We start from the raw sequence: 22,343 nt of genomic DNA, 5'->3' as shown, positions 1-22,343 counted from the left end.
ATGTACTTGAGGACATTATTATAGAAATGGAAGAGGATGTAGATGAAGATGAAATGGGAGATACGATACTGCGTGAAGAGTTTGACAGAGCACTGAAAGATCTGAGTCGAAACAAGGCCCTGGGAGTAGACAACATTCCATTGGAACTACTGATGGCCTTGGGAGAGCCAGTCCTGACAAAACTCTACCATCTGGTGAGCGAGATGTATGAGACAGGTGAAATACCCTCAGACTTCAAGAAGAATATAATAATTCCAATCCCAAAGAAAGCAGGTGTTGACAGATGTGAAAATTACCGAACTATCAGTTTGATAAGTCACTGCTGCAAAATACTAACGCGAATTCTTTACAGATGAATGGAAAAACTGGTAGAAGCCGACCTCGGCGAAGATCAGTTTGGATTCCACAGAAATGTTGGAACACGTGAGGCAATACTGACCCTACGGCTTATCTTAGAAAATAGATTAAGGAAAGGCAAACCTACATTTCTAGCATTTGTAGACTTAGAGAAAGCTTTTGACAATGTTGAGTGGAATACTCTCTTTCAAATTCTAAAGGTGGCAGGGGTAAAATACAGGGAGCGAAAGGCTATTATCAATTTGTACATGGCAGTTATAAGAGTCGAGGGGCATGAAAGGGAAGCAGCGGTTGGGAAGGGAGTGAGAGAGGGTTGTAGCCTGTCCCCGATGTTATTCAATCTGTATATTGAGCAAGCAGTAAAGGAAACAAAAGAAAAATTCGGAGTAGGTATTAAAGTCCATGGAGAAGAAATAAAAACGTTGAGGTTCACCGATGACATTGTAATTGCGTCAGAGACAGCAAAGGACTTGGAAGAGCAGTTGAACGGAATGGACAGTGTCTTGAAAAGAGGATATAAGATGAACATCAACAAAAGCAAAACAAGGATAATGGAATGTAGTCGAATTAAGTCGGGTGATGCTGAGGGAATTAGATTAGGAAATGAGACACTTAAAGTAGTAAGGGAGTTTTGCTATTTGTGGAGCAAAATAACTGATGATGGTCGAAGTAGAGAGGATATAAAATGTAGACTGGCAATGGCAAGGAAAGCGTTTCTGAAGAAGAGAAATTTGTTAACATCGAGCATAGATTTAAGTGTCAGGAAGTCGTTTCTGAAAGTATTTGTATGGAGTGTAGCCATGTATGGAAGTGAAACATGGATGATAAATAGTTTGGACAAGAGAATAGAAGCTTTCGTACAGAAGAATGCTGAAGATTAGATTGGTAGATCACATAACTAATGAGGAGGTATTGAATAGAATTGGAGAGAAGAGGAGTTTGTGGCACAACTTGACAAGAAGAAGGGACCGGTTGGTAGGACATGTTCTGAGGCATCAAGGGATCACAAATTTAGCATTGGAGGGCAGTGTGGAGGGTAAAAATCGTAGAGGGAGACCAAGAGATGAATACACTAAGCAGATTCAGAAGGATATAGGTTGCAATAAGCACTGGGAGATGAAGAAGCTCGCTCAGGATAGAGTAGCATGGAGAGCTGCATCAAACCAGTCTCAGGACTGAGGACAACGACAACAACAACAACATGATTATGTTAGTCTCTAGTTGCTTTTACACGTTTTTATGTTGACAGTGCTTCAGAATTTAATATCATCTGATATTTCTGCAGTTTGTTGTCAATGTTCAGTTCATTCTGCTAGCTTATAATACTTCCCAGGTAACTGAAGTGACTAACTCGTTCCATTGTTTTGTGTCCTATTATGATCTTAGTTCTCAACAGCTTTGTCCCTTTGAAAGCCATCACTTTTGTTTTTGGAATCGGTATTTTTATATTATATTCTTTAAACATTTGGTTCAGCCTGTAGATGGATCTCGGTAGTGATGTATCTCTATCCTGTATAACTGCAAGATCACCTGCAAAAAAGCACAGTATTAAAAAAATTCATGTGATAGTCTCAAGCCCGAATTAATTCGTTGTTTCCATGTTTCAATTCTATCACCTTTGTTATTTGCTGAGGATATCCTTTCTTGTGTAATATTTTCCTGTCTGCATGGTTGAAACTTTTCTCTTAGTCTATAAATGCAGTGTGTGGTTCCTTATTGAACTCTCTTTGTTTTCCTATAATTTGTCTAAGTATGAAAACATATCAGTACGGCATGTCACTTTCCTGAAACCATTTTGTTCTTCAAGATAACAGATTTCTGTCAGTGATTTGTAGACATTTCTAGACATTTCTAGACATCTTGGCGTAATGTTATACACTGTCTGCTATTGATATAGTATGATAATTATTGCATTTATTATTTTTTTTTACCTTTTTTTAGAACTGATATGACATCTGCAACTGTCCATAGTTTTGGGATTTAGCGTCTTTACCAATGTTGTTGTTGTGGTCTTCAGTCCTGAGACTGGTTTGATGCAGCTCTCCATGCTACTCTATCCTGTGCAAGCTTCATCTCCCAGTACTTACTGCAACCTACAGCCTTCTGAATCTGTTTAGTGTATTCATCTCTTGGTCTCCCTCTTCGATTTTTACCCTCCATGCTGCCCTCCAGACTTTACCGATATGTATTGTATTAATAAAGTAGTCTAAGCTTTAAGAATAATGCCCTGTATTTAAATAATTTTGTGTTTATGCCATTGGTGCCTGATGATTTCCAGTTTTATGTTTTATTCGGGGCCCGTTTAGATCTTTGATTGTTAAGAGATTGCCGTCATATGGTATATCCATTTCGGGGAGGGGGCGGTCCTCCTCCTCTAACGCTTGGCTATCATTACACCAGAGCTGTTTGTAATGTGCAGTCCATTTATATTCTGGTGTTATATTTAGGTTTGTTAACTCTCTCTTTGTTTTATTTAAATGCTTTATCACCTTGTAAGCTATGGACTGTCTTCCATAGATGTCATGTTCAATTCTGCTCACAAAGTTATATCTCGATTCTTCATCTGTTTTCCTAACAATGGTTTTTACTCTCTTTCTTTTCTCGTTATATTCTTGTTTCGTGGATTATGTTTTCACATGTAAATATATCTGATATGCTCATTCCTTTTCCTCAGCTCTTTCTGCGATATTTTCAGTCTATATTCAAAGTCCCTTCTTCTTTTCTTACTCCTTTTTCCTAATGACTCATTTGCGACCTGTTCAGTACATAGCTTTATATTTTGCCTGTCAGTTTCTAAACTATCGCTTATGTCTGAGTAGTCTAGACAAAGATTGTCTGTTTTGGTATAGATGTCTTATGCTCTCATCCTGTAATAGGTAGACTTTAAAACCATTGTGCCTTTTCGTCTGAGCCTTTTTTATCTTCTTCCATCTAATGAGCATAGCCATTTTTGCTGCTAGTAGGATAGTGGTCTGAGTAACTGTCCCTACCTCTGAAACCATGAACATCGTGAACTTACTTGCATATTTTACTGTTCACCATCACATAATCTATTATTGATCTCTGTTCCTTCATGTTCCAGGTGTATTAATCTATGTCTCTCTTGCATTAATGTAGACTCTATTGCTTGAGGCAAAATGTACAAGATAATGTCGATTATCACCTATGTGTTGTTCACCAAATGTTTCAACCGTTAGAGGCACTGGGTTATTACCTGTTCTGGAATTTAAATATCCACAGATTAACAGGTGATACATTTTGTTGTGTTTACCTACTTCTCTTTTTAGGGTTTCATAAAAAGCTTCAGTCTATCTTTTTTTTCATCTTCAGGAGCATACATCTGTCACTTTTAGATGACCTTCATCTGTTTTGAATATTGATGTTATGATTGCCATTTATATAAAAATAATCTTTGATTTTTAGATTTCATTTATTATATTCTAATATAGCCACACCACTACTTGCTTTTCTGTCACGTCCTGCACCACTGTAGATCATTAGGTATCTATCTAAATCTGCAGGTCCTCTCAGCTTTTTCTTTGTTTCTGAAAGAGTTGCAGTATTAATGCTCCTTTGCTTCAGTTCTTTACATAGCCCTGTGTCTTTTAAGAGCAGACTTCTCACATTCCAAGTTGCAATATGGAGCTTTTCCAATATTCCAAATTGTCTGTCATTTTTGTACTTGGGTCTTCTGTTTAATACAGCTATTCCCACACTGTCACTTCGGACTGTACGATGACCAGTCCCAGTTCACATAAAATGTTCACAGGCAAGCACTTAACCTTGCTACTCATTTGTATGCCAGGCACAGAATAATCACAGGACACAATCACTATTGCATTCTGAGACAACAATCACATTACAATAATGGCTTCATTTTATGAAAGTGATCAGTACAATAAACCTCCTGATGAAATGCACAGATAAATTAATGCCCACAATATTCACACAATACACAACCAGAGTCAGTATCACTTTCAGTTGACTCAGAGTTACATTACATAGAGTACAAGTCACTGTATGATATTAAGACATTATATGAGTCATAAGCTGCTACGTCTACATATGGGTCATTCCATGTTATAGAGACTTTGTGCAAAAAAAATTAAAATGACAATATTAAAAATATAACCTTAAAAATGCCAAGTTAAAAGTACATTTGTTCATTGCAAAATAATCATGAATATGAAAAAAATAAATTTCTACCTTCACTAAGTGTTTAAAGTGCACTACTCTATGACACCACAGAGAGGTATGTTTTATGCTATTTCCAGATGAATATTAGTTGTGTTATCTATGGCTGATTGTTCTATTATTGCAAAGAATATTGAAGTCAACATTGTTATAGCTCATAATAATTTGTTTTGTTGAAGTAAGCTAATTGCATTTCTTTATTTTGTTAGTTTTATAATATATATGCAGCTTGTAACACCCGTAACAAAAAAGATACAAAAGTTTAATTTGTAATCTAGTAAATTTGTTCTGTACAATACCTTTTTGTAAAAGTAAGGTTATGCACATGTTTTACAATATCATACCATTACATGGCATTTTGAAATCTTATTTAACACTCTTAGAGCTGTTACGGGTGTTACTAATTTTCGTTTCGGGTGTTACTTAACACAGGCGTAACAACCGTAACTTGAATTGGAAGGTTTAATGCCACCTTCATCTTTAGTAGGCCTAGGCCCTACATTTAAATTATAACCAAAGGGTATTATTATGAATGAAAAAAGTTTTTGAACTATGTTTATTACATATGAAAACAGTTTTAAGCATGAAAACTAAAATTTTTATTCCTCTGCATACATTTTTTAAGCACTACACCTACATTATAAAAGTTAATTAGAGCATTAACCTGACTCAACTGATGTTCTCCTAAAAATTTAATTAAGCCCAAAATTCTTTACATATAGTTTATGTTTTCCATTCTAACTTTTCCAAGAACAACAATATTTATAACCTCAGTTTTAAATTTTATATAGGCCCAGTAAACTGCTTATTGAGGCAAATTCTAGTCATTCATAAGAGCCTATGTTTAACAATGTACTGTGCTGGGCAGTTCAAAAATAAATATACTTTGTCCAATCTATGTTATTTTGAGAGAGACTTTGGATTGACAGTTGAGTGGAATTTTTTTGCCAGTTCACATGGTAAAGGAGCCATGGATGGCATTGGAGGTGCACTGAAGAGGAGCATGTGGACATGCTGTTAGATCTAGGAAAATTATTATTAACAACACAATTGAGTTTTATGACTACACTCTGAAGAATTTTTCTAAATTTAAGTTACTATGGGTTGATAAGATAGGAGCATAACATTCCTATTTTGGATGAAACGTGGAAAAATTTACAAGCGATTCCTCAAATCCAGGGCTGACATCACTTTTGGCCTTGTAACACAACTGATTTGCTGGTTTCAAAAACAGCAGAGTCATTAATGACAAGGGTGTCAGTATTTATTACTGAGGAGGCCAAAGTGAAAACATTACATGCAAAAATATGCATAAACTTCTATGAAGTGTGCAGTTCTGATGATTCTGATCAGGAGACTGCTTCACTATCTGAATCACAAGACAATATTGGAAATGCTTGTGAGTTAAGCCTAACTGATAAAATTGAAAAGTCTGATTAAAATTTGGGTTATTTGTCTTGGTTGACATTGCAAGTGATAAAAAGAAGCCAACCCTATCCAAAATTCAATACTGTTACTTGGGAATCTGCCAGAGTGAGGTTGATGAAGAGGAGGATGTGAAAATAATGTTTCTGAAGTCCGTAGGAAAAAGTAAAACACTTTTTAAACTAGATGAAACTGATGTTTGTTTTGTGAAATTCAGTCAAGTACTATCTAAGGTAACACCAGAAATCAAACAACAAGGTAACCGTTCGTACTGAGTTCAATTTTGAGTTGGATGTTGCTGAAAAAGATTATTAAATGAAGATTTTAAACCTATCAATAATAAGAAAACATTTTTGTCATAAATTTATTAGGCCTACAAAATTAGGTAAAAGTAAGTAATGATATCTTGGCCTAGTTGTACTATAAAATTGTAACAAAATTTTTTGTGTGATAAATAGCTTTATCCTTCAAATATGTTTTCTTAAGTACGTACTTTTATTCCAAATAAACTACAGTACTTCTTTTATTTTGATGCAGTTGTAAGAGGTAGATTTATTCCTTTAAGAATCAAATCTGATGCATCTATGTAACACCCGTAACATTTAATGTAACACCCGTAACAGAAAAAAAAATATATATACTGAGTTACGATGTCCAAAAAAATAAAAATTTATATTTCAAAATAAAATTTGGGGCAATACCTCTTAACAGTTGTTTTACAAGAATAAAAGCTTCATCAAGTTTGCAGAAATTAGAGAATTCCCTAACTCATAACAGGGGCCAGGTCTACTTTTGGTAACACCCGTAACACTACTTCTTTGATTAATAACCAGGAGAATAATAAAACAATTCCAGTATCAACATTTGTCACATGAAATATAATGCAAACCTTAAAAGTTTTCAATATTAAATTCAATAAATATTTTTCCTTACATTATTTTTCCTGATTTTAAGGTGTGTACGTGTAACACCCGTAACTATGGAATTGCCCATATGTAGATGATGCCAACACAGAAGGCAGTCTTTCACTGAGATGTACTTGCTGTATAGGCTTTAACACAATAATTTTTAGCCACGAACTCCTGCAGTAAAGTTAACACTGTGATCACTAACTGCAGATTCCAGCAGACTTGTTACGTTTATCTTATAGGTGTGATTGCTAGCTGCAGGTTGGAGTTTCTTGGTTGAGATCAGCTATTTAAAAACTAGCTTGTGAACATATTACAATTCCTGAAATGACATATCCATACATATTATAAAAATGAATGTACATACATATGAGGGGCATTCAGTAAGTAATGAAACACATTTTTTTTTTTTCTAAATACAGATTGGTTTTATTCAGGGTTCCAGTAAGCCTCATTATTCCTCACTCTTTTGGCTACAAAACCATGTCTTTCAACATAGTCTCCATTGAATGCAACAGCTTTATGCCACTTTACAGGGAGAGTCTGTATGCCCACATGAAACACTCTACTAGTTGATATAGGAGCTAGTGTCTCGCTGAATCAATAACCTCCCCATCATCCGTTTACTGCTTCCCATGGAATACATCCTCCGTTGAGCCAAACATGGAAGTAGGAAAATGCAAGATCAGGGTTGTAGGGTGAGTTAGGAAGAAGTGTCAAATGAAGTTTTATGAACTCCTCTTGGGTGTGCATACTTGTGTGAGGCCTTACATTGTCATGGAGGAGGAGGATTTAGATTGCATTTTTGTGGCAATGAAGGTGCCTTAATCGTTTCTTCCATTTCTTGAGGGTAACACAATAAAATTCAGACTTGATGGTTGCATCAAACAGAATAACTCCTTTAGAGTCCCAGAAGACTGTCGCCATGACTTTACCGGTTGAGGGTGCGGCTTTGAACATTTTCTTTGGATGAGAGGTGGTGTGGCACCATACCATGGGTTGCCATTGGAGAATGAGAGCACTTAGTGACTTGCAACAAACTTGACACACAATTTCAAACTTTTATGAAACTTATTCTCTCTGACAACCCCCACTAAATGATGAAAGGAAGAAAGTTTATTCTTGCTACATTTGTGCTGTTCCTTCAAATAAACTGCCATGTCAGACATAACATTTTAATTTATTATGCTTTTATTACTAACTGTATTCACAACACATTTTGCAGACAGTATTCTCATATATCACTGAATATACCTGCAAAATTATATCATTGCATGACACACAGTTAAGAAGACATGATGTTATAAAAACTGAAATGTGTGAAAAATTGCCGCATTATACATGAAATTTTAATTTTTATGTCTTTACTACCAGCTCTATTCACAGTACATTTAGCTGACAGTATAAAGGTATATCACTGAATGTACCAGCAAAATTATGTCACTGTATGACACATTGTTCAGAAGATATGTCATAGAGATTAAGCTGCATGAAATCAAAACTGCAGGACAAAATTTGGTACAGATACAGGTGAAATGTGTGTACAAATACACTGAAGAGCCAAAGAAACTGATACACCTGCCTAATAACATGTATGGCCCCCATGAGCATGCAGAAGTGCCACAACATGACATGTCGTGGACACAACTAATGTCTGAGGCAGTGCTGGATGGAATTGACACCATTAATCTTGCAGGACTGTCCATAAATCCTTAAGAGTATGAGAGGTTGAAGATCTCTCCTGAACAGTACGTTGCAAGCCATCCCAGATACACACAATAATGTTCATGTCTTGGGAGTTTGCTGGCCAAAGCAAGTGTTTAAACTCAAAAGAATGTTCCTGGAGCCACTCTGCAGCAATTTTGGATGTGTGGGCTGTTGCAAATCTGTAGGAATGCACAATGGACATGAATGGATGCAGGTGATCAGTCAGCTTGCTTACATATGTGTCACCTGTCAGGGGCATATCTAGATGTATCAGGGGTCCCATATCACTCCAACTGCACTTGTCCCACACCATTACGGGGCCTCCACCAGCTTGAACAGTCTCCTGCTGACATGCAGGAACCATGGATTCATGAGGTTTTCTCCATACCCATACACGTCCATCCACTAGTTACAATTTGAAACGAGACTCGTCCAACCAGGCAACATGTTCCCAGTCATCAACAGTCCAATGTCAGTGTTGAGGAGCCCATGCGAGGCATAAAGCTTTGTGTCATACTGTCATCAAGGGTACATGGTGCTTCGTTGAATGGTTCGCACGCTGACACTTGTTGATGGCCCAGCATTGAAATCTGCAGCAATTTGTGGATGGGTTGCAGTTCTGTCACATTGAATGGTTCTCTTCAGTAGTCGTTGCTCCCGTTCGTGCAGGATGTTTTTCCGGCTCAGCAATGTTGGAGATTTGATGGTTTACCAAATTACTGATGTTCACAGTACACTCGTGAAATGGTCATATCATCATTACCACAGAGATGCTATCCCCCATCACTCGTGCACTGATTATAACACCACTTTCTAACCCACTTAATTGTTGATAACCTACCATTGCAGCAGCAGTAACCAATCTATCAACTGTGCCAGGCACTTGTCGTCTTATATATATGTGCCATATTTGTTATCTGAGCATGTTGCCATTGTTGAAGCATTCATTCAACTGGCTCTTTTCTGAAAACAAAGAATTTGTTTCAGGAGAAATTTTCAGGACTTACTGTGCCAGCAAAGAGCACCGTTCAGGAATTGATTGGAAAATGGCAGCATAAAGGATCGCTTCAAAATGCTTCCAGGAACAGACCACCACCTGTCTGCACACCTGAATTAAAGAGGCAGGTGTGAGAGATAATGACAAGAAGTCCTTTTAAGTCAACCAAGAGACTGAGGCAACATGTGCATGCAAGTGAGAGGAGTGGCAGATGTGTTTTAAGGGGACTGAAGTTAAAACTGACTGGATAAGTGTTTTTCAAGAACTGAAGGAGCCTGATCTGCAGGCGAGAGTGCATTTCTGTTCATGGCTGTTGAGAAATGTTGCCAATTGTATCTTGGAGCCACTAAGACTCATCATGAGTGACAAGGTGTGGTTCCAACTGTCCAGGTACATAAATTCCCAAAACAAACCGATATTGCTGGATAGAAAACCCACACACAAACCGCCAGGTACCCCTGCATGATGAGAAGATTGGTGTTTGGTGTGCCATATCTGCCACACGCGTTATGGGTCCCATGTTTCCGACCACAGCACCGTATTTGGCTGTTTACATGTTTTTGTATTGAATACATATGCCTATACCAGTTTCTTTGTGCTTCAGTGTGTGTGTAAAAGGACATGTTAGTGGCTCAAAGACTTCTTAAATAATAGAACTATGGAAACAACTACATGAAAGTTGAAAAATGAGTAGGAAAAGCAAAAATTAATTATTGGCAGATGTGTGGTCACAGCTGGTAGTAGTGGTTCCCATTTTGCTTGTTTATAAAGTGTGTTTTATCAGTCCATCTTTATCGGTCTTATCTATCAATGCTGCTTTCTCTACTAATTTTCATTCTTCTGTGATTTTTGTTACAAAGTGCAATTTTTTTTCTATGTGTTTCTAAGCTCAAGTTTGTGGTGGTTTTTCTTCTTCATTCTAATAGCTGTACAAGTGATATATTCCTTTTCGCAAAGCACTGTAGCCTTACCTTCTGTGACAATGTTTCTGATAAATGTCTGTTATGTGTTTACAATTACAGTTTTTAAACTTAAAAAAATAAGAAACATGTAAAGGTGATACTGCTAAACGTGTTCCAGATTATTTTTACTTTTCACGTATATTTAGCAAAATATTTTATCATGCAATGAGACTGCAGAAAACAACAAAAGGATAACTGTAATTGTGTCAGGTGACATGTGACGCATGATGATGAAGATGATGATGATGATGATGATGATGATGATGATGTACATTAATAATAGGTATGACATTAATATGGTCTTCATAATGAATTTATTACTGTCCTCTTCTCTGATTCCAGTACAAGCATCTGTTATAGACACTTCAAAGGTTGCTCAGGAGCAACGGCAGCCACTGACAGTTGATACCATTGGCAAGCCAGGACGATCACAGACAGTAGTACCAATGTCACCACAGTTACCACATACTGCTGTTGAAAAGGTATGCAGATTATTATAATAACTGACTTGTTGTTGTTATCAAGTTGGAGTGAATTATCATAATTTACTTGCTGAGTACAACAGTTTAGGAAAATTGAGGTCTTTCGTGCAAGATTTTCACTATAGAAAACTTCTACAGGGTGCAGCACATAAAACTGGCCTGTTATATGCAACGATAATGTTCCAGTGTGTCAATAATAATAGAAAATGAGCATCGCCATCTAAATAATCACAGATGAACTAACCATTTCCTCAGACATACTGAACTGTGCAGATCTTGGTTGTTGTATAAGGCAACTGCAGCCACAGCCAGTAAAACTTTTTGAAACCAGTTGAGAAAAAGGCCTCATTGTATGAATCCGTCTTAGTGCGAGTGTGTGCCATATTTGTTATCTGAGCATGTTGTCATTGTTGAAGCATTCATTCACACTGGCTCTTTTCTGAAAACAAAGAATTTGTATCAGGAGAAATTTTCAGGACGTACTGTGCCAGCAAAGAGCACCATTCAGGAATTGATTGAAAAATGGTGGCATACTGGATCACTTCAAAATGCTTCTAGGAACGGGAGGGGTGGAGGTGGGGGGTGGGGGGACTGGTGTCTTATGAGGAGCTCTGTCTTCTTCACGACATGAGATTATGAAGTTGGTGTTTAACTTGAAACCTATGCAGCAAGCGTTGGGACTTAAATTGTTTCATAAGTCCATTTCACTCCGTGATGTGTAATTATTCTGTACATGAGGTCATAGAAGAACTTCAAAGCTTTTATAGGGAAATATGTTGATGTACATTGTGGACTTAACAGTCTGATCATTTATTTACGAATTGTGATGGATGCTTTGAATTAGAACTTGTGAATTTGGCTGCCAGCTAGCATTGGTTAGATAACCAGTGGTACTAAACAGAGTTGTTTTTTAATCAATCAACTATTGTAGTCAAAAGTAATTCCTTTACCTCCTAGCTCACTTGATAAAATCAATGCCAGCTACATTTATTTATTTATTTATATTGCAGTTACCAAGTCTACGAAGAATGTTATAACCTTGTCATTTTTTTTTTAAGTGTTTTTGCATTGGTGTGCAATGAATCTAGACAACAACTGATGGGTCAACACATTTCCAGTAAATCCAATCTTGCTTTTATGTTCTCCTCCTGTAATATATTTATTAACTTATTTTGTATAATAGGAAATCCAGGATGGAATAATGACAATATTATGAAAAGGATAATTGCTAATTATTATGTAGCAGAGATGTTGATGCACACAGACAGGCACAACAAAAAGTGCACCCACAGACTTTTTACCTCCCCCCCCCCCCCTTCCTATGCCCTCAATTTAACTTCCCGACTGCACCTAGCTGTCCTACCCTTTCTCCACCTTGTCCCTGTATGCTGCTGCAAGCAGCACTTTACTCCCCCCACCCCTGCCCCAGCCTCCCTCCTTATCCCCACCATCTGAATTGCTTCTCCAATCATGTGCAGTTACTCGGAGTCTGGCCTTGGCAGCCAGGGACTGTGTGTGTGTGTGTGTGTGTTTGTGTGTGTGTGTGTGTGTGTGTTTGTGTGTGTAATTCAGAAGAAGGCCCTCTGGCTGAAAGCTACTTGTTCAGTAGTCTCTTTGTTGTGCCTGCTTGTGACTCAACATCTTCACTATATGGTGAGTATCAATTTATCATTTTCATAATAAACTTACTTTATGTGTCAGATAGCTGATCCATTCACAGAAATATGGAAGAACGAACCCCATGAACCGCTTGAGGGGCATAAACACTATTAAGAATACATCTATTTCTTTAATTAGTTGTATGGTAAGAAGTTCTGAAATATTAGATACAATATTCCACAACAACATTTAATTCCACCCTGCTGTTTTATCTCAATCATGGTGGTGTGGTCTTCAGTCCAGAGACTGGTTTGATGCAGCTCTCCATGCTACTCTATCCTGTCCAAGCTTCGTCATCTCCAAGTACCTACTGCCACCTACATCCTTCTGAATCTGCTTAGTGTATTCATCTCTTGGTCTCCCTCTATGATTTTTACCCTCCACACTGCCCTCCAGTACAAAATTGGTGATCCCTCAATGCCTCAAACTTGTCCCTCCAACTGATCCCTTCTTCTAGTCAAGTTGTGCCACAAATTCCTCTTCTCCCCAATTCTACTCAGTATCTCCTCATTATTTACGTGATCTATCCATGTAATCTTCACATTCTTCTTTAGCACCACATTTTGAAAGCTTCTGTTCTCTTTTTATCTAAACTATTTATTGTCCACATTTCACTTCCATACATGGGTACATTCCATACAAATACTTTCAGGAAAGACTTGCTGAGGCTTAAAGCTAAACTCGGTATAAACAAATTTCTCTTCTTCAGAAATGCTTTCCTTGCCATAGCCAGTCTACATTTTATACCCTCTCTACTTCGACAATCCTCATTTATTCTGCTTCCCAGATAGCAAAACTCCCTTACTACTTTAAGTGTCTCATTTCCTAATCTAATTCCCTCAGCATCACCTGATTTAATTCTACTACATTCCATTATCCTTGCTTTGCTTTTGTTGCTGTTCATCTTACATCCTCCTTTCCGTTCAACTGCTCTTCCAGGTGCTTTGCTGTCTCTGACAGAATTATAATGTCATTGGCAAACCTCAGAGTTTTTATTTCTTCTCCACGTATTTTAATTCCTACTCCAAATTTTTCTTTTGTTTGCTTTACTGCTTACTCAGTATACAGGTTGAATAACATCGGGGCTAGGCTACAACCCTGTCTCACTCCCATCCCAACAACTGCTTCCCTTTTGTGCCCCGTGACTCTTATATCTGCCATTTGCTTTCTGTGCAAAATGGAAATAGCCTTTCGTTTCCTGTATTTGACCCTCACCATCTTGAGAATTTGAAAGAGAGTATTCCAGTCAACATTGTCAAAAGATTTCTCTAAGTCTTCAAATCCTAAAAATGCAGGTTTGCCTTTCCTTAATCTATCTTTTAAGATAAATCATAGGGTCACTGTTCCCTCATGTTTTCCAACATTTCTATGGAATCCAAACCGATCTTCCCCAAGGTCAGCTTCTACTGGTTTTTCCATTCGTCTGTAAAGAATTTGTGTTAGTATTTTGCTTCCATGACTTATTAAACTGATAGTTCAGTAATTTTCACACCTATCAACACCTGCTTTCCTTGTGATTTGAATTATTATATTCTTCTTGATGTCTGAGGTTATTTTGCCTGTCTCATACACCTTACTTACCAGATGGTAGAGTTTTGTCATGGCTAGCTTTCCCAAGGCTATCAGTCATCCTCATGGAATGTTGTCTACTCCTGGGGCCTTGTTTCAACTTAGCCATTTCAGTGCTCTTTCAAATTCTTCACGCAGTATCGTATCTCCCATTTCATCTTCATCTACATCCTCTTCCATTTCCACAATATTGCCTTCAAGTACATCACCATTGTATAGGTCCTCTATATATATACTCCTTCCACCTTTCTGCTTTCACTTATTTGCTTAGGACCGGTTTTCCACCTGAGCTCTTGGTACTGATACAAGTGGTTCTCTTTTCTCCAAAGGTCTCTCTAATTTTTTGTAGGCAGTATCTATCTTACCCCTAGTGATATATGCCTCTGCATCCTTTCATTTGTCCTCTAGCCATCCCTACTTAGCAGTTTTGCACTTCCTGTCAATTTCATTTTTGAGACGTTTGTATTCCTTTTTACCTACTTCATTTACTGCATTTTTATATTTTCTCCTTTCATCAATTAAATTCCATATCTCTTCTGGTCCCCAAGGATTTCTTCTAGCCCTCATCTTTTCACCTACTTGATCCTCTGCTGCCTTTACTATTTCATCTCTCAAAGCTACTCATTCTGCTTATTCTGTATTTCTTTCTGCCATTCTCGTCAGTCATTCCCTATTGCTCTCTGAAACTCTCTACAACCTTTGGTTCTTTCAGTTTATCCAGGTCCCATCTCCTTAAATTCCTACTTTTTTTCAGTTTCTTCAGTTTTGATCTACAGTTCATAGTCAATACATGTGGTCAGGGTTCACATCTGCCTCTGGAAATGTCTTACATTTAAAACTTGGTTCCTAAATCTCTGTCTTACCATTATATAATCTATCTGAAACCTTCCAGTGTCTTCAGGTTTCCTCCATGTATAAAACCTTTTGTGATTCTTAAATCAAGTGTTAGCTATGATTAAGTGCAAAATTCTACCAGACGGCTTCCTCTTTCATTCCTTACTCCCATTCCATATTCACCTATGCTTATTCTTCTCTTCCCTTTTCTACTATCAAATTCCAGTCCCCCATGACTATTAAATTTTCGCCTCCCTTCACTACCTGAATAATTCTTTTATCTCATCATAAGTTTCTTCAGTCTCTTCGTCATCTGCATAGCTAGTCGGCATATAAACTTGTACTACTATGGTAGGTGTGGGCTTCATGTCTATCTTGGCTACCATAATGCATTCACTGTGCTGTTTGTAGTAGCTTACCCGCACTCCTGTTTTTTTATTCATTATTAAACCTGCTCCTGCATTACCCCTATTTGATTTTGTATTTATAACCCTGTATTCACCCAGAAGCCTTGTTCCTCATGCCACCGAACTTCACTAATTCCCATTATATCTAACTTCAATCTATCCATTTCCCTTTTTAAATTTTCTAACCTTCCTGCCCAATTAAGGGATCTGACATTCCACACTCCAATCCATAGAACGCCAGTTTTGTTTCTCATGATAATGATGTCCTCCTGAATAGTCCCCACCTGTAGATCCAAATGGGGGACTATTTTACCTCAGGAATATTTTACCCAAGAGGACACCATCATAATTTAATCATACAGTAAAGCCGCATGCCCTCAGAAGAAATTACAGCTGTTGTTTCCCCTTGCTTTCAGCTGTTCACAGTATCAGCACAGAAAGGCCCTTTTTGGTTAATTTTACAATGCTAGACCAATCAATCATCCAGACTGTTGCCCCTGCTACTACTGAAAAGGCTGCTGCCCCTCTTCAAGAATGACATGTTTGTCTGGCCTCTAAACAGACACCCCCTCTGTTGCGGTTGCACCTATGGTACTGCTATCTGTATCGCAGAGGCATGCAAGCCTCCCCACCGACAGCAAGGTCCATGGTTCATCCCATAGTATTAAAATTACAAAAATACTACAAAATTGAAAAATTTTGTTAAATCCGATATTGTTATGATCAGATGGTTTACTTCCAGACTTTTGGTTGTAAATTTCTGGTTCTGTTTGTTGTTGTTGTTGTTGTTGTTGTTGTTGTTGGTGGTGGTGGTGGTGGTGGTGGTGGTGTTGGTGTTGGTGGTCATCATCATCATCTTCTTCTTCAGTATAAAGATTGTTTTGATGCAGCTTTCCTTTTCAGTCTGCCCTGTGCAAGCCTCTTCATATCTGCATAACTATTGCAACCTAAATCCACTTGACTCTGCTTACAGTCAAGCCTAGGTCTCTCCTGCCTGCTTCCTAATTTGAATTATTACATTCTTCTTAAAGTGTGACTATTTCTCCTATCTCATATCTTACATGCCAGTTGGAATAGTTTTGTCATGGTATGTTCTCCCAAGATCTCAACAATTCTGAGGGAAAATAATTTACTGTTTCAATCCATTGGCCTTGTTTTGACCTAGGTCTTTCAGTACTTTGTCAAACTTTCCTTGCATTATAATTGTCCCATTTGCTCTTCATTTACCACCTCTTTTTTCCCATAACATTGTCTTCAATTTTGTTTCATTTTTTTAGTGTTTCGTATATCTCTTTCACTTTGCACCTCCTAGCTTGCCATCTTGGTCTATTGATATTCATATTGCTGCTTCTCTTCTCTCAAAAGATTTCTTTAATTACCCTATATGTAGCATTTTTATTTCCTGTAGTCATGCATGCTCCTACAGTTTTGCATTTTTCATCTAGCGTTTCCTGCTTTTCCACTTTCTATCAGTCTCATTTTTTAGATATCTCTCCTCACTTTAGCCTGCTTAATTTGTTGCATTTTTTTCCTGTTGTCAGTTAAATTCAATATCTCATATGTTATACAATGATTTCTGGTGGACCTTGTGTTTCGGACCTTCTGCATCCTTCACTATTTCATCTTCCTATCACATTCGTTTCCCCATTTTAGTCAACAGTAACTTTATTTTTGAAGCTCTTGACAACTTTGGTTCTTTTAACTTATTCAGATCCCATCTCCCTTATTACGTAACTTTCTGAAATTATGCCAGGTTCAATCTGCTCATCATAACCAATAAAATACACTCCGAGACCACATCTGCTCTTCAAAATCTCGTTTTGAAATCTGTGACTACAACCATATAATCTATCTTAAACCTTCCACTGTCTTCAACTCTTCATTTTTTTACATCCATGTTCTCCATATATTTTCCCTTCTCTTCTTTTTCCTGCTATTGAATTCCAGTCCCTACCACCCCTAAAATTTTGTCTTCCTTAAGTAACTGATTAATTTCTTTTATTCCAGCATACATTTTACAATCTCTTCATCTGCCGAACTAGTAGGCGTATTCACTTGTACTACTGTGGTGAATCTTGGCTTTGTGTATATCTGGCTATAATAAGACATTGACTGTGCTGTTCACAGTAGATCTGCATTACATTTATTTGATTTTGTGTTGACAACCCTGTACTCTTATGACTAGACTTCCTGTTCTTCAAGCCACTCGACTCCATTAAGTCCCACTGCACACAGTTTCAGCCTGTCCACTTCGCTCTTCAAATTCTCGAACCTACCTAGCCAATTTTTCTGATAACATCATCTTGATTAGTCCCTGCCTGGAAATCGGAATGGTGGACTATTTCACCTCTTGAACATTTTACCCAAGAGCATGCCATTGTCATAAATCAATATACTGAGTGGTGCTGTATCCCCTCAGAAAATATGATGGCTATAATTTCCCCTTGCTTCCACTGTTTGCAGTGCCATCATTTCAGGGCCATTTTGGTTAATGTTAAAGAGCCAGATCAATCACCCAGACCATGTAAATTGGTTATTCTCTTCTACATCCAACATGAACCTGTTGTTTTGGTGCAAAAATGTAGGAAATGCTGTAACCCATGTGTCCAGAGATGAACTTATTATGTCTTGGAAGAAACTTTAAGTTTGTGGACCACTAATTCAAGGACTTCTTTTCAGATGCCTCCGTAAAAATATTGGCTTCCAGTGGTGATAACAGGGAGCCCATTGCTGTTGTATTGGTCTGCTTATAGTAATTTCTGCCAAACGGGAAGTAGGTTGATGTGAGAATGAATTCAAAGAATTTCATTAGTGATGGACTAAAGTTCTCTCCTATGAGATTGTTTGTCCCTTAGATACAATCTAATGGGAGAGGGGGGTAATTCTGGTATTCTTGGCCTATCAGAGGTTGTGTACCACACAAAAGGCACTGAATTCCTTATGTTGTGCTGCATTTGGCAGTAAAGGGGCTAAGCATTGCTATCGGGTGTTTTGCTCTCTCATATATTGGTGCATTGATGTTGGTGAAGTTGGCATCCCTTCTTTATGGTCTTCAGTCTTGGAAGTGCAGCTGCTGTTCATATGGTTGGTAGAACTGTTTTCTGTTCTGTAGGAATCATTCTCTAGTAGGCTCTACATTTTCTGTTTCTATGCTTCAAACTGTTGTAGGATTGTAGTATTTCCATTGTCTGCTGGGAGAGTGATTCTCCAAGTCTCCTTGGAGGCATGTTAAGTGCTCTCCTCTCCCCTGTGCAGAAGATTGGCTTCAGTGGAAAAACCATTGTAAATGTATAGCATGTTTCATGTTATCTCCATATGTGTCCCATGGAAGAGTAACAACAACCTATTCCACCTAACTGATAAAATCAGCTATCAGAAGTGTCATCAGTGTTGGTGTAATATTTAGGCTTTTTCTGATCGGAGATAAGGTTATAGTGTCAACTTAGAATCCATATGCATATCAGAAATTTCTATCCCCTACTTGTCTATAAAAAAGATTTTTCACTTATCAGAAGTAACCCCAAAAAATCTGTAAATCCCTACACTGTTTCTCTGTTCTTAAGCGTTATAAAAAAGTATGTCATGTTGCTGTCTGAATACAGATATAATTTTAATATCTTTATCCTTCATTACAATGTTTCACAGGTAGGACACACAAAGGAGGAACTATCAAGGCCTGATTCTTTGCCGCCTCTGAAACGGGATCGTGTGCACACAATTTCAGTTATGTCACCAGTTAGAAAGCCACGAAGCAACTGGGGAATGGCAGCAGTGCGTGATACATCACCACGAGGAAGAGAGGCACCACGCTCAGGAATCAGTCCCAGGTAAGAACAAACTTTAGTATAAGAGGTTTATGAATGTACATAATTGCAGTCTACAAGAAATCAGTGTAATTAAAGGAGAGTGTCAGCAAGACAGATAATGAGAGGGAACAAGGTATTTTTCCTATTATTGAATTCTAGTCCCTACCAGAACTAAAATTTTGTGTTCCTAAACTAACTGATTAATTTCTTTTATTCCAGCATACATTTTTGAATCTCTTCATCTGCAGAGCAAGTAGGCATATTCACTTCTACTACGAGGGTTGCCCAGTAAATAATGCCCCATATTTTTTTTCTCCAGAAGTATTTATTCCACAACAATCAAATTTACATATGTGAAAGACTGATGTTTTGTCTACTTGCTTTATTTTTCCACATAATCTCCTTCAAGTTCGACGGCCTTTTTCCAGCGAGACACAAGAGCGTGTATTCCCTGCCGGTAAAAATCTTTACTCTGCCTACGGAGCCAGGTTGTCACTTCGTGAATCACTTCTTCGTCATCGGCAAAACGTCTTCCACGAATGAAATTCTTCATTGGCCCAAACAAGTGAAAGTCTGAAGGAGCCAAATCGGGGCTGTAGGGTGGATGGGGTAACACTATCCAACCCAGTTTCGCGATGTGTTCACAAGTCCTCAAACTTGTGTGAGGACGAGCGTTATCATGCTGAATCAAAACATCCTGTGGGTTAACATGACGCCCAAGGCGCCGCAAGCGCTGCTTAAGTTTGTCTAATGTTTTGACATAAGCCTCTGAATTAATGGTACTGCCTTTTGGCATCACATCAATGAGAATTACGCCCTCGCAATCCCAAAACACAGTCGTCATGACTTTTCCGGCTGAAGGAACTGTTTTGAATTTTTTCTTCTGTGGAGAATAAGCATGACGCCATTCCATCGATTGTCTTTTTGTTTCGGGCTCAAAATTATGCACCCAAGTTTCATCACCTGTCACAATCCGTGACAAAAAGGCCTCCCCGTCAACGTGAAAGCGTCGCAACAAATCGAAAGAAATGTCTTTTCTTTGGGATTTGTGATCGACAGTAAGACACCGAGGAACCCATCTTGCACACACTTTTGAGTATCCAAGCTGATTGATAATCACATCCACACTTCCTTTGCTTACTGACAACTCCAGTGCCAATTGTCGAGTCGTAATGCGTCGATCCCGTCGAATGATAACATCAGCCCGCTGCAACACGTCAGGCGTGACAGCCGTGGGAGGCCTTCCCGACCGCGGCAAATCTTGGAGCTCCGCAGCACCGCCCTCTGATGCTTTCACCCTCTGTGCCCAGCGACCAACAGTACTCCTATCGACTGCAGATGTTCCGTAGACGTTGCACAAGCGTTTATGAATATTGCCCACGGTTTCTTCCTCTGCTACGAGAAATTCAATCACTGCACGTTGTTTCTGACGGATGTCACTTGCAGACGCCATTTTAGAACATTCCTACACCACCGCTCTCTGTCGGAGGAAATTTAAACTTTGCGTACACACGCGGGAAACTTCAAATAACTCGCACCTAAAGTGTCACATTTCTAATATTTTTTATTTCGGAGAAAAAAAATATGGGGCATTATTTACTGGGCAACCCTCGTACTTTGGTGAATCTTGACTTTTTGTATGTCTGGGTATGGTAAAGCATTAACTGTGCTGTTCATACTGAGTGTTAAGAGTGGTGCCTAACAGAATTTTACTCAAGTTTCAGAATGATGAGTATTGAATGACACGAAAATAATAGGTGGTCTGAAAGGAGAGATCAGCATTCCTTATTAACTAGCAAAATAATTAAACCACTTCTGGTTTAGCAGTCATTTTGGTTACAATGTTGTAGCATGCTGAATATTAGCTAGTGTACATGTCATTACTGTGTCCGAGATTTGAATATAAAACTGAAACCAACAATAGAAAAAAATGATCCAGAAATTGTAGTAAAGCTAGTTAAAATTACATAACTTTTGAATTGTTGAGTACCATTCTACATCTTCATCACTACCCTGCATTTCATAATTAAGTGCTTGTCACCTGATGTGTCTGTCCTGCGCAGTCGGTGGCTGCTCTACACTGCTTAACTCCTCCTTAGATTATGCATCACTTTGGCAGTCTCTGGAAGGTTCCGTACTCTGCTACTATACCTAAATAAGTGGAACACCGTGGAAACCCTGTCTGTCAGTGATTTTAGCTCATGGTGGTGGTGGAGAAAGCTATTGAAAGCATATGTGTAACATGTTGATTCTGCAGAATAACATGCTCCACTTCTAACCGCTGAGGTCAATGAAGGATAGTCATGGAAATTGGAAACATTGTTTAAGTAGTTGTCAAGTGTGGAACATCCCACTGTGTGCACTCTGGTGTGTCATATGTGCAGGGATGTTTGAAAGATGTCACAGAACATCGACAAGGTGTGATGGCAAGTGAGCATCTCCACCTGCTAGGAAGGGTCACTTACACTTACCCTTTGGTGTTGTGATTTGGCATTGCCTTGGAAGTCATGGAGCAGAGGGTGCGGCCAATAATCTCAATGCTACGACAGTTGAAGATTATATGAGAACTGTCTTTCTGTAATATCATATTAGCACATCAGTATATGTTGCGATCTAGTTTGAATTACAAGTTAAGAGAGACTTGTTTCGCTCAAAATGGGAAATAAGGCCGTACAGTGGAAACGATTCACTTATAATATAGAATATTTATCACAAAATGTCTGTCATTTTACTAGCTCGAATACATTGGAGCTATCTTTTGGCACCCTACATTTTGGGGAGGTGAAGAGGTCCATTGTCAAGAGGTCCACAACAGAGAATAACTTCAAGAATGGTGACTGCATAATGTTTGTAAGGTAAAAGTCAGGACATACATCAGCCAACTGACAGAGTATGTAGTGGACTACAAGTAGGGAGGCCTAACTCGCATAGCAAAACCCAGTATTGGTGTCATAATCACAGTTTAACTACGACATCTCTGCTCTGAACTCCAACTTCCCCCCTGTCGCCTCTTTTCGGGGAGCAATCATCTATGCC

General features: G+C 38.3%; 1 protein-coding gene across 2 annotated transcripts in view; it reads left to right on the top strand.

The window, feature by feature from the left end:
• LOC126458143 (tuberin) overlaps positions 1-22,343 on the top strand; it is a 307,774-nt gene that overhangs the window by 243,290 nt on the left and 42,141 nt on the right. For both annotated transcript variants that reach the window (XM_050094996.1, XM_050094995.1), the window contains exons 26-27: positions 10,893-11,032; positions 19,147-19,328. In XM_050094996.1, the coding sequence (XP_049950953.1) occupies positions 10,893-11,032; positions 19,147-19,328 (322 nt within the window). The remainder of the gene's footprint in view (positions 1-10,892; positions 11,033-19,146; positions 19,329-22,343) is intronic.

This window comes from Schistocerca serialis, chromosome 2, assembly GCF_023864345.2.
Source record: "Schistocerca serialis cubense isolate TAMUIC-IGC-003099 chromosome 2, iqSchSeri2.2, whole genome shotgun sequence".
Classification (NCBI taxonomy): Eukaryota; Metazoa; Arthropoda; class Insecta; order Orthoptera; family Acrididae; genus Schistocerca; species Schistocerca serialis.
The sequence above is the reverse complement of the archived record's forward strand: the minus strand, read 5'-3'. Positions and strand labels throughout refer to the sequence as shown.